This window comes from Littorina saxatilis, linkage group LG3 (genome assembly GCF_037325665.1).
Source record: "Littorina saxatilis isolate snail1 linkage group LG3, US_GU_Lsax_2.0, whole genome shotgun sequence".
Lineage (NCBI taxonomy): Eukaryota > Metazoa > Mollusca > Gastropoda > Littorinimorpha > Littorinidae > Littorina > Littorina saxatilis.
Genome location: NC_090247.1, coordinates 27,105,703 through 27,118,558, shown reverse-complemented (window position 1 = coordinate 27,118,558; position 12,856 = coordinate 27,105,703). Strand labels below are relative to the sequence as shown.

Sequence of the window (12,856 nt, the reverse complement as noted above, 5' to 3'; positions counted from 1 at the left end):
CGTTTGAAAATTCATTGTTGTATTCCAGCGTAGTACTCATAGTAGGATATCCTTATTTGGAAAATGCCAAGCGCAAAACTCCTCTCAAATCCCGTGCATTTCGTGCGTTTAAAAAAAAGCGCGTGGACAGCGCTCCAGTGTCAAACTGTTGCTGCACTTGTTTGGGCGTGGCTATAAGCATAGTGACATGAATTTGATTGGTCAGTATTTTTAGGCAAAGCACATGTTCTCAGCAAACAGAAAACAAAATATTGGAAGCGTGAGTCACGCTACCCAAAAATAAAATCTTTTTTTACATATATTTTTTTTTCTGTAACTTTTTTCCCCATGGTTCATTCATCATCTGACATAACTTTTTAGCGAAATCTAACCATAAGATTATTGAAAAAAAGCAAAAATATAAACTACCACCTTTAAAGGTGAAAAAAATAAGGCCTTAAAAAAATAAACCCATAAAAAAAAGCCTTTATTTTAAAAATAAGGATTTATTTCTTGAAAATAAGCCCTTATTTCCTGAAATAAGGCCTTATTCATTTAAGGCCTTATTTTTAGGATTTTTGACCCTTTGTGCCAAGGATACTTTCCTGTGTTAATCATCACGTGCACCACCACAGATATGTGTAGGTTTTGAAGTAGGATGGGAGCATCCTTCCGCTTGGACAAAAATACAAAATCAGCATCCTTACTGCGTTCTGATTCAAGTGGGAATTTTGTGATGATTTTTACATTGATCTCGCAGGTTGACACTTGCGTCCGTTACAAAATTATTTCATACACATTCTCACCCTAAACAGGATGTAACCAGGATGTAGATTTTTTTGGTATGTGTTCAACTGAATGGTTGTGCTTAATCCATCGTTAAAGCCTAAATAAATCTCAGATGATATGCGTTACATTTCACACGAAACCATCCATTCTACTGTTTCGCCACATAACTGGTAGTGTCATACACATTGTCAATCACCTTGGGTTCTAACCTTTTACCGTGTTGTAAGTGATGATACTCCGCCTCTTCAAGTCCGGGCCCCGACCTCCCCGCATGGTCGTAGATTGGTGGTTCAGATCTTGGCATTGGCATAGGCCTATAACTGAGAGTTTCATATTGATTTGTGTCCGCTGGAAATCCATGAAACCGCGTGGAATTGTCTTCGTGTGTATGGTTCTGTCCTCGTGAATTTTCGCCAGTTGATTCTTCGTCTTTGCTTTCATATGCATCATTTTTATAAGAGGTCGGTTTCGTCTGCTTCGTGAATGAAGTCTCGGTGCTGATTGGCTGTGTCCGCTCACGTGGCTGTTTTGCAGGTTGGTCACGTGGGGCGTTTCTATTTCTGGCTTCGCTGATGGTGCAGTAGTCTCCCTCTAGGAGCACGCTGTCGTGGATATTGTCTCTTTTATGGTCGTCGTCTGCTGAACCAACGCTGTGAACTTTTTGTGACCTTTTTGGAGAAAAAAAAGAAGAGATTTGGGAAAAAATGATGCAATTATTTCTCTCACAAACGTGTAACTCGATCAACCTCACAAGTTGTATCTCCTTCTCTCTCTTTCGCTCTTAATTTCTCTCCCTCTTTATCTTCCTCTTTTCCTCAGCCTTAACAAAAGACAAATGCCTTGAAAAGCTAAGATGTACTTGTCCTTGATGGGCTTAAACATGCAATCCATTAATCGGAGGCCGCGAAGCAAACCTCTGCATGCAAGAATTTTGGCCAGATGTTGGTCACAGACGCGGCACTCAAATGATTACGCCACAAGATTGTTTCGAAACAGCTCGGGCGCCTCCACAGAATACATATAGAACAGCGGCAACGCCTCTTCGCAAGGGCGAAAAGTTGGTTCAAGGCCGTCACAGCGTCCGCCATGTTGTTGTGTTTGCAGCTGTCTCGGTATAAGCCACTCACTACACTGAAAAGGTTATTTATAAGTCGACTTTAGGGGGTTAAACCTTCCGGTTTTTGACTCACCTGAGTAATTGGTGAGTATTACGAATCTTATGTGTCCGGTTGTATGTCCACCCGGGCATGGCATCTCGGAGGTTTTTCAAGCTAGACCTCTGAAACTTTGTACACTGTCCGAGTTTGATGATCTTACAAAGTGACCCCAGTTTGGTTGATCCTCGTCAAGTATTGGGGTCACAGCGGGGTCATGTTCGTTTCATAATTAAACTTAACGTTGAGGTTATCTTGGAAGTTTTTCAAGCTAGACCTCTGAAACTTTGTACACTGTCAGAGTTTGATGATCTTACAAAGTGACCCCAGTTTGGTTGACCCTCGTCAAATATTGGGGTCACAGCGGGGTCATGTTCGTGTCACAAAAACTTAACGTTGAGGTTATCTCGGATGTTTTTCAAGCGAGACCTCTAAAACTACTAGCTGTCAGAGTTTGATGATCTTACAAAGTTTGGTTGACCCTCGTCAAATTTTGGGGTCACAGTGGGGTCATGTTCGTTTCATAAAAACTTAACTTTGAGGTTATCTTGGATGTTTTTTAATCTAGAGCTTTGATACTTTGCAGATATCTAGGGATTGATAATCTACCGTATACCAACTTGACATAAGTCATGGGGTCATGTGCGATTCATAATAAGTCAACATTGACGTTATCTCGGGCGTTTGTGAAGCTAGAGCTTTGAAACTTTAAACACTTGAAGGGTTTGACAATGTTCCGATGTGACCCTAGTTTGGTTGACCCCCGTCACATTTTGGGGTCACAGTGGGGTCATCATTGTGCCTGTCTTCTCCGGCGGCAGGTGCATGGTAATTTTCCATCACGCCGCCTAGAATGTGTGGCACCAGGGACCTATATTTAGATTTACATTAAGTTGAACGATGTGAGGCATAATGTGAATCGGATATTGTTGTTGGACATTTCTATGAGGAAACACGAGTCAGACAATGACCCAGATGAGTGACACTTTCTGTGTGGTAACAGTTCAATATTTAAACAAGTCGCGTAAGGCGAAATTACTACATTTAGTCAAGCTGTTGAATTCACAGAATGAAACTGAACGCACTGCATTTTTTAACAATGACCGTAGTCCGCCGCTCATGCAAAACGCAGTGAAACTGATGAGCCTGTTTCAAACTATAAAGCAGAAGCAGAAGCTCTCATGCAGGCCGCCTCCTTCGTTCAGGATTCCGCAGACCCTTGCTACCAAGTTGTCTTCCTCTCGGACGCCCTTTCAGTCCTTCAGGCCCTAGAGAACGACAAACTCCCACAGCTGGCCAAAGCATTACAGATGGTCAGACAAACCAGAAGAGTTGTCCTCCAGTGGATACCAGCACACTGTGGGATACCAGGAAATGAAAGGGCAGATGAGCTGGCAAAAGAAGGAGCCGTGGAAGACCAACCTGAAAACAGTGTCAGCTTTAGTGAGCAGAAGACAATCATCAAGGCATTGATGAGGCCAAGGACAAACAGAGATGACTACCACACAATGTCCAGAGAGCAGCAAGTCAACCTCATCAGGCTGCGTACTGGCCACAACAGGCTCAATGCTCACATGAACCGAAAGTTCAAGCTGGCGCCATCACCAACCTGTGCCTGCGGTCAAGAGGACCAAACAGCGGAACACATCTTACAGCGATGTCCCTTACTAGATGAGGGACGAAAAGAAGTGTGGACGTCACCAACTCCCTTGCAGACCAAACTATACGGCAGTCGACAGGAATTGGAGAAAACGACAACATTTATCACCAGTGCTGGACTGATTGTGTAACCTCTGCGAACGCCAAGAAGAAGAAGAAGAAGACGAGTCTGTTTAGCGCGGTTGTGGGATCGCTGTGTTCCATAGCACGCTTTTCTGTAGCTCTCTTCGTTTTAACTTTCTGAGCGTGTTTTTAATCCAAACATATCATATCTATATGTTTTTGGAATCAGGAACCGACAAGGAATAAGATGAAAGTGTTTTTAAATTGATTTCGAAAAAAAAATTTGATAATAATTTTTATATATTTAATTTTCAGAGCTTGTTGTTAATCCAAATATAACATATTTATATGTTTTTGGAATCAGCAAATGATGGAGAATAAGATGAACGTACATTTGGATCGTTTTATAAAAAAACATTTTTTTTACAATTTTCAGATTTTTAATGACCAAAGTGATTAATTAATTTTTAAGCCACCAAGCTGAAATGCAATACCGAAGTCCGGGCTTCGTCGAAGATTACTTGACCAAAATTTCAACCAATTTGGTTGAAAAATGAGGGCGTGACAGTGCCGCCTTAACTTTCACGAAAAGCCGGATATGACGTCATCAAAGACATTTATCAAAAAAATGAAAAAAACGTCTGAGGATATCATACCCAGGAACTCTCATGTCAAATTTCATAAAGATCGGTCCAGTAGTTTAGTCTGAATCGCTCTACACACACACACACAGACAGACAGACAGACACACACACACACACACACACACACACACGCACATACACCACGACCCTCGTCTCGATTCCCCCCTCTATGTTAAAACATTTAGTCAAAACTTGACTAAATGTAAAAACAACTCGTGTAAATCTGGTACGACACAGCAAGCCATGTAGTATTCTCTATACCGTCCTCTCGGACACTTCTCTCTGGAGAGCGACATTTTTACAAGCCTCCGTGCAAACATAAGAAAATGGCGGCCCGAGGTTTTCCGGAAAATCACGGAACATCCCGAAGACGTGAATGCCGCTTCTGTTCTATATGTATTCTGTGGGCGCCTCCCTAAATATATTTGAGGTTTCGCTCATGAGGCTCACCCATTGAGTTAAAAATAACCCTGCCCAGAGATGTTACGGTGATTCGTTCAAATGACATATTAAGTCACCATCCTAAGCCAAAATCTACTGTCCTTTTCTGTTGACTACCTAATCCTTTTTCAGGAACATCTAAACCTGTCTTCCTGCTTCTGTGTACGTCTACTAAGATGTGAGATGCAATGGCAATGTTGTACGCATATCAAGTATTCATCAGTTCTGGGGTTGTCGCTCGACTTCACGAACAGAGTTATCAAAAACGTACAATCGAATGAAAAGCAGGGATGAACACGTGTGTCTCTGTGAGCCAGACCGTTTGCCTGACATAAATACACTAAACATTATCATGCAAGGTTATGAAAATGGTGTGATTGACGCTTCTCATCGCTGTGGATGGGTCCATTAGCTAAACCATACGTTGTTGTACCCTCCTGGCTTTAGCAGAAAGTAGGTAAACTAGTATCCCATTACACATTTTCTTATATCTTCACAATCGTTTCTCTGAAAAAGTGATTATCGTAAGGAAAATGATACGTACAATGCCCCAACTCAATGCCTTACCTTGAATAGTTTCTGCACTTTGACAAAACAATGATGGCGACGACGATAAGGACGATGACGACGAAACTTGCCGCAGCGCATGATATGTAGATCATCGTCGTCGTCTCAGAGTCACCTGGATACGGGTCAACACAGGAAAGAAGGTGTGAAAAGAGACACAAACAGTCAGACAGACCGACACACACAGGATGACAGTCATTGTCCATTTCAATGCTTCTTAGTTTCTCCGTTGCCAGCAGACTGGTCCCGCATAACTCTTAATTACTGTAGTTGTCTAGATTGAGAGCGCATACTTCCCTTCGTTAATTTCTAAGGGCGGAGAGAGAGAGAGAGAGAGAGAGAGAGAGAGAGAGAGAGAGAGAGAGAGAGAGAGAGAGAGAGAGAGAGAGAGAGAGAGAGAGAGAGAGAGATGATGATGATGATGATGATAATGATGGAACTTTATTTTGCAAGGAGAGAGAGAGAGAGAGAGAGAGAGAGAGAGAGAGAGAGAGAGAGAGAGAGAGAGAGAGAGAGAGGGGGATAGAGAAAGAGAGAAATAATTTTGAATCACAGAAAAACAAATTCATTTTAAAGTACATCCATGACAGGTATTTCAAAATCAACTCCAATTGATATTTTAAAATTCATTGTACAATGAAACTTACGTGACTTCTCCTGAGGCTGGGGGGCAATGTCAGCATGGAGCGGGATACCTGGTTTTGATGTAAAGTTGCAAGACACCTGCATCTCTTCACCTGCTTCGAAGACAAATTTATGTTCCGTATGTTAAAGTCGTATCGGGAATGTTGATGCGATTTAGAAATTAGAAAAGTGAAAGAGACACCCCCACCCTCTACACCCACCACACTTGCTTTATTCGCCCGTTGTATGTGTGGAAACTAATGGAGAGATGAAGAGACCCCACATTTTTGTTAACACATTCGCAAAATATTTCTCAATCTGTAAGTTAAAACACCATGTACATTTGAAAGTAGTTTACACTCACTTTTTATATTTAGTCAAGTTTTGATTTTTCCTTCGATAGACTAAACAAGTCGCGTAAGGCGAAAATACAATATTTAGTCAAGTAGCTGCCATTTTTCAGCAAGACCGTATACTCGTAGCATCGTCAGTCCACCGCTCATGGCAAAGGCAGTGAAATTGACAAGAAGAGCGGGGTAGTAGTTGCGCTAAGAAGGATAGCACGCTTTTCTGTACCTCTCTTTGTTTTAACTTTCTGAGCGTGTTTTTAATCCAAACATATCATATCTATATGTTTTTGCAATCAGGAAGCGACAAGAAATACGATGAAAGTGTTTTTAAATTGATGGAGAATAAGATAAACGTAAATTTGGATCGTTTTATAAATTTTTAATTTTTTTTACAATTTTCAGATTTTTAATGACCAAAGTCATTAATTAATTTTTAAGCCACCAAACTGAAATGCAATACCGAAGTCCGGGCTTCGTCGAAGATTACTTGACCAATTTGGTTGAAAAATGAGGGCGTGACAGTGCCGCCTCAACTTTCACGAAAAGCCGGATATGACGTCATCAAAGACATTTATCAAAAAAATGAAAAAAACGTTCGGGGATTTCATACCCAGGAACTCTCATGTCAAATTTCATAAAGATCGGTCCAGTAGTTTAGTCTGAATCGCTCTACACACACACACACACACACAGACACACACACACACACACACACGCACATACACCACGACCCTCGTTTCGATTCCCCCTCGATGTTAAAATATTTAGTCAAAACTTGACTAAATATAACAAACAAAAAAGGAATTTAATGTCTTATGATTGCAATGATAATAATGACATTGACGAAAATAATTGGATCTTTCTTTCCCTAATTTACATTTAACTTGGTCCCATGTTCTTCTGCTTTAAAACACGTGTCATATATATATATTATATTTCAATATTTTGATAATGTTGTTTTGTTTTTGTCACCAAGTGGGAAAAACGTCTCACAATGCCACTTTTCAGGTCATAGTCAGACAAAAGATGGATGAGGATACGTTGCGTAATATCGACCTGTTGAGCTAAAGATCATTCATCAAACCCATGATGAAGTTGCAATTAGGGCCTCTTTAACAACTCCTTGAAATTCAGATGAACCAGCCATAATTCTTTAACAAGGGGAACAACCGCGACTTTGCTGTTGTGACAAGGGAAACTACTGCGTTACCTATTCACAGTTTAATGAATCTCACCTTGAATGTCAATCCAAACTCTACCAAAAGTGATGGACTGCAACTCTTCAAACAGCAACACGATGGACGTGTTTGCGTCTGTTTCCAGCTGCCCCTCAACCGGTGTCACTCCTTGCTCCACCTCCCAGCTCAGCTTTTCGTCTGTACTGTCTATCAACACAACAGGGCCACGCCTACTTGTTATGCCACGCCCATTCACGTTAACCTCAGACTCTTGTCCAACGCGATCAGGCCCATTCATAACTTTATCTGGACCGCCTTCGAAGAGGTTCAGCGCTCTGACGTACAGTTTCGTGTCGTTCGATGACGTCATATCCACTGTGCATTGACACATGACGTCACGGGACGTAGTATGGTGCGAATAGTCCATCACGAACGACAGCTGGCGTCGCGGTTCCTCTGACGTCATGTTGGAACAAGGATCAATGAGAGGTTCTGTAATAAAAAAGAAAAAAAAAAGAAAATGGGTAGATATCTTTAGCTTTTCAACACATTTATTCCTAAGCTAAAGACAATAGGTAATAACGACACCAGCTGCAGCAACATCATCATCATCATCATCATCATCATCATCATCATCATCAACAACAACAACAACACCACAACAGCAACAACCACAATACAACAACACCAACGACGACGACAACGACAACATCAATGGCGACGACGACGACAAAATATAGAAAGAGAAAAAAAGCGACCAAACAACAAAAATGGCAAACCAAGCCCACATTGTGATATAGTTAGTACGAGCGGATTTTTCAAGGAAAGTAAAACCAGCAGTTGAGTAACACAAATATGTTGGTACAGTTTTTCATTCACTGAGTGTAAATCCAGTTACCGGACTACACACAGACAGAAAGAAGTAAGAAAAGAAAAAAAAACTTATCAAACATAGAACGAAAGAATGAAAAGAATCGTACCATTCAGACAAAAGTACGACATTTCGAAATCCCTCTCCACTCCCGCCAAGGATACATCACACTGATCTACGTCGCGACTTTGACAATGACGGTAGACCTTCAACACGTCAGCCGACGTCATCTCTTGGTACTGATTCTGGATGCCAACGAAAGCACAGTCTCCGCCCACACAGCCGGCCGCCTGCTGTCTGTTGGCTGATTCTGACGCGGAGGGCGGGGCCAAATAGTGGGCGGTCCTTATCATCAAGTTGTGGGCGGGGCTGCATGTCACATTCCTGTTGTCATTGATGGAGAGGCTCGATGCCCTTTTCACTTTGAACTGTGCGTCAACACCTGAAAACGTTGGTATGGCAATGTAATAAAGTGACCCCTCATTGGTTTAGACTTCCAAATATCTGTGTAACTCAGGTTTTAAGAAAAAGGGTGACTAAAAGATGAAGGTAGATTTATAGACTGCAAATAAAGAGAGCATCCGAAAAACTTGAGTTCTTAATTTTAGAATTAAAACATTCTTGCATTAGAAATGTCTTGAAATAGATGTTTCTCAATTTCAGTAACTGACAGTACATGCATGTACAAAATGAGGTTGGTAATACTCGGGAGCAACATTCGATGTCGGATGTATATGTTGATACCGTTTATGTTAATATAGGCCCAAAAAGGACACAGAGGTAGAGGATTATCTTTTCTTTCTGTCTGCGAATATGCTGATGATATATATAGTGCACACAGAATTTGGCAAACCAAAACAAAGGCACACACACTACAATACAATACGGCAGAGTAGAATAAAAAAAACTAATTTATTACCTTCAATAGAGAAATTCAGTTTGTGGGTGATAACAAGATGGCACGTGCAACACAAAAACAACATGGGAAACAATTTCACTTATAACTTCATCACACACACACACACACACACACACACACACTTACACACACACACACACACTTACACTTACACTTACACACACACACATACATACACACACATATACAAATCGAGAAGTTTTTTTAATCATGTTTTTCAAGAAAGTCTACGAGTGAAGACATCCATATAAAATTTTGTCGTTGTCTGCTAGGTGTACACAGAAAAACCATGTGTATACCAGTGCTGGCAGAATTAGGTAGATTCCCATTAGCACTAAGAATGTTAACACAAACCATTTCCTATTGGACTCATATTTTACAATCTAAACGAGATTCATTTGTTCATCAAGTATATGATGACATGTTTAAGACTTGGCTTTAATCATGTTTGGCAAAATCAATCTACTTTTGATACGAGAAAGTTACAATTTGCCATACAAATGAAATTACAAAGTGAATACATACGTTTTTGGAATAAAGCTAAATCAAAAGGAAGTGCAAGATTAAGATTCTATTCAAATATATGTGATACATATGAAATTCAGTCATATCTGACAATGATAGAAAATCGAAATCACAGGACAGCTTTAAGTCGATTAAGAACCAGTAGTCACAATCTAAAAATAGAAACTGGAAGACATCATAACATCCAAAGAGAAAATCGTTTGTGTATGGTATGTAACATTGTTGAAGATGAATATCATCTTCTGGATGAATGCGTAAAATTCCATGAAAGTAGAGAAAAGTTTAAAAAAGACGTGACTAATATTGATGTAGATTATATTAATTATAAACCAAGTGAAATATTTATGGACAAAGATGTTCAAAGATGTCTTTCTTTCAGACTCTTTGTCAGCACTCCAGGCCTTGTGTTCGGGCAATCCAGACTCGACCATGGAACACCTGATGCAAAACATCAACACACTGGCCCAAACCACAGCGGTTGTCCTGCAGTGGATCCCTGCACACACGGGGATTGTGGGCAACGAGGTGGCGGATCGGCTGGCAAAGGAGGGCAGCAAAACTGAGCAGCAACCCTCTAATCTCACTTACAGTGAAGCCAGGACCCTAATCCGAAACAGGCAAAAATCCACCTTCAAAAAGAAAAACAATGGATATAATCCACACGAAGATGCCCTCCATCAGCTCACTCGTCACGAGCAGACCATTGTCTTCCGCCTCCGGACAGGCCACTGTGGACTAAACAGCCACCTAAAAAGGATCGGCATCAGACAGTCGGCCCTGTGCCATTGTGGAAAGGCGGACCAGACACCGGACCACTTCCTGCAGACCTGCCAACTCCACTGCAGTGAGAGGAAACATGTCTGGCCCACAGGGACATCGCTGCACACCAAGCTATGGGGCAGCACTCAGGACCTGGAAATGACAGCCCACTTCGTCAACATCACGGGCCAAAGAATCTAGACACAGCCATCGTCGAACGCTGAAGAAGAAGAAGAAGTTCAAATATGTCTCGGAAGGTTTGTCGCAGAATGCTTTAGGATTCATAGCAATGTGTCAATAACCTTTTTGGTTTGAGGACAATAAACATTTGTTCTTGTTCTTGTTCTTGTTACACACACACACACAACCAAAAAAACAACACTCAACCACACTCACACACACACACACATACACACACACACACACACACACACACACACACACACGACACAACCACACACACACAATCACACACACTTACACACACACGCACATACACACACACACACACACATAACCAACAAAAACCCACACTCAACCACACTCACACAACCACACACACACACACACACACACACACACGGTGCACACACACACACATAAACACACACACACACACACATAAACACACACACACACACACACATAATACTGTATCAGTTTTCTAACCTGTCAAAATCCAAAGCAGGAAGGACAGCATCAGGGCGCTGACAGACACTCCAAAACGGTCCATTGTTCCTGGCCACTGTCAAAACAAAACAGGTCCCTCATTAGCCGGTAGTGTACACTAAGCAGAACTCAACCGTTGACAGACAAACTTCAACAAGCGCGTATGTTCGCAGCTTTGGAAAAAAATATTGAGGTACAACAATCTGGACGGAGCCGAATTAAAGTAGGCTTTATTTTTTCTCGTCTCGTCCGCGTACCACCTGTTCTGACCTGCACAAAAGCGTCCCCAGGGAGACGAATTTATAAGGCCCCCCCCAAAAAAGGTCTGTTTACGGTAACATAGGCCAAAAAAATAGGGTCGGTAGGTCGGGATTTTTTTTTTTTCCAAAAAACCATATTTTTACGTTATTTTGCCAAAAAAAACAAGATTTTTTTTAATTTTTTTTTCCCCAAATGCCAAAAAAAAGTCTAGGGTCGCGCGAAAAAACTAGGGTCGGTCGGGTTACCGTAAACAGACTATTTTTTTTTTTGGCCTAAGTTTCAAACGAGGTATTAAGCCTACATCGGCAGTCTCAGAGGAGATACATAGAGAATACTACATGGCTTGCTGTGTCGTACCAGATTTACACGAGGTTGTTTTTTAAAATATTGAACTGCGAGCGAAAGCGAGCTGTTCACTATTTGAAAAAGCAACGAGTGTAAATCTGGTACGACACAGCAAGCCATGTAGTATTCTGTTTATCCTACATACTGTACTTACGTGTATTTTACTGAAAATGTCTTGCAGTCGAGGCAGCTAAATTGAAGACGCTTGTTTTGGAACCTCGATCTCTTCTAAAGCCTCGTGCAATCTATTACGTCAAAGCAAAGAAACGTCACTCTGAAAGTGTGGCGTGACGTGTTAGTTCTAAAGATTCATCGAGGGTAATTAGCGAGCGCAAATTTTGTTTCTATACTGACGTTTGTCTCGGTGACTTTGGCACCATAAGCAGTGGAAAAACAGGTCCCTGCCAGACTTGCTTGACATGACCTCATTTACATGATATACACACGTGTGATTTGAACGATTATTATCTCACAGGTGTCTCTTTCACGTATGTAGGATAAATGATAACATTAGTCATGAATTTGTTCGTTCTTCCTGCAAACTCTATAAGATGACAGAGTACAGTCAAAAGATGATGTCCCACAAACGGATACAGGCACGGTTCTGCGATGAACAATGCTGATAAAAAAAAGAGAGGCTAGTCGTTATGTCCTGTCTTGTCATTTGGCAGGCCATGCTACGGACGCATGTCATTAACTTGTCAGTGATGGAAAAAGCTGGGTCCCCTGACACAGGTCGTCTATACTACCAGCGTATTCCATGTATTTTCAAAGACATGCATCATTGAATGAGCTGTTAGGTATGAGAGATTGGTTCACGTGAAAATACTGCATAACACAAACTGTACATGTTCAATTAAAATGACAGACATACAGACGAAAGACACGAGCTGACACATAGCTAATAGCTGGATAGGCAAGCGGCAGGCACACACACACACACACACACACACACACACACACACACACACACACACACACAAACACACCTTCCTAGCCACATACGCACGTACGCACGCACACACGCACACACACTCACAGACACACGCACAGACACAC

The 12,856-nt window shown here is 41.4% G+C and overlaps 2 protein-coding genes across 3 annotated transcripts in view; both read right to left on the bottom strand.

The window, feature by feature from the left end:
• The window catches only part of LOC138962037 (uncharacterized), a 384,447-nt gene that overhangs the window by 269,398 nt on the left and 102,193 nt on the right, over positions 1–12,856 (bottom strand). The window lies entirely within an intron of this gene.
• Positions 418–11,443, bottom strand: LOC138962028 (uncharacterized). The gene is made up of 6 exons (XM_070333721.1): positions 11,192–11,443; positions 8,429–8,761; positions 7,506–7,940; positions 5,944–6,036; positions 5,297–5,411; positions 418–1,436 (listed from the first exon to the last, which is right to left on the bottom strand). The coding sequence occupies exons 1-6, from the start codon at positions 11,253–11,255 to the stop codon at positions 917–919; spliced, it is 1,560 nt and encodes a 519-aa protein (XP_070189822.1). The 5' UTR covers positions 11,256–11,443; the 3' UTR covers positions 418–916.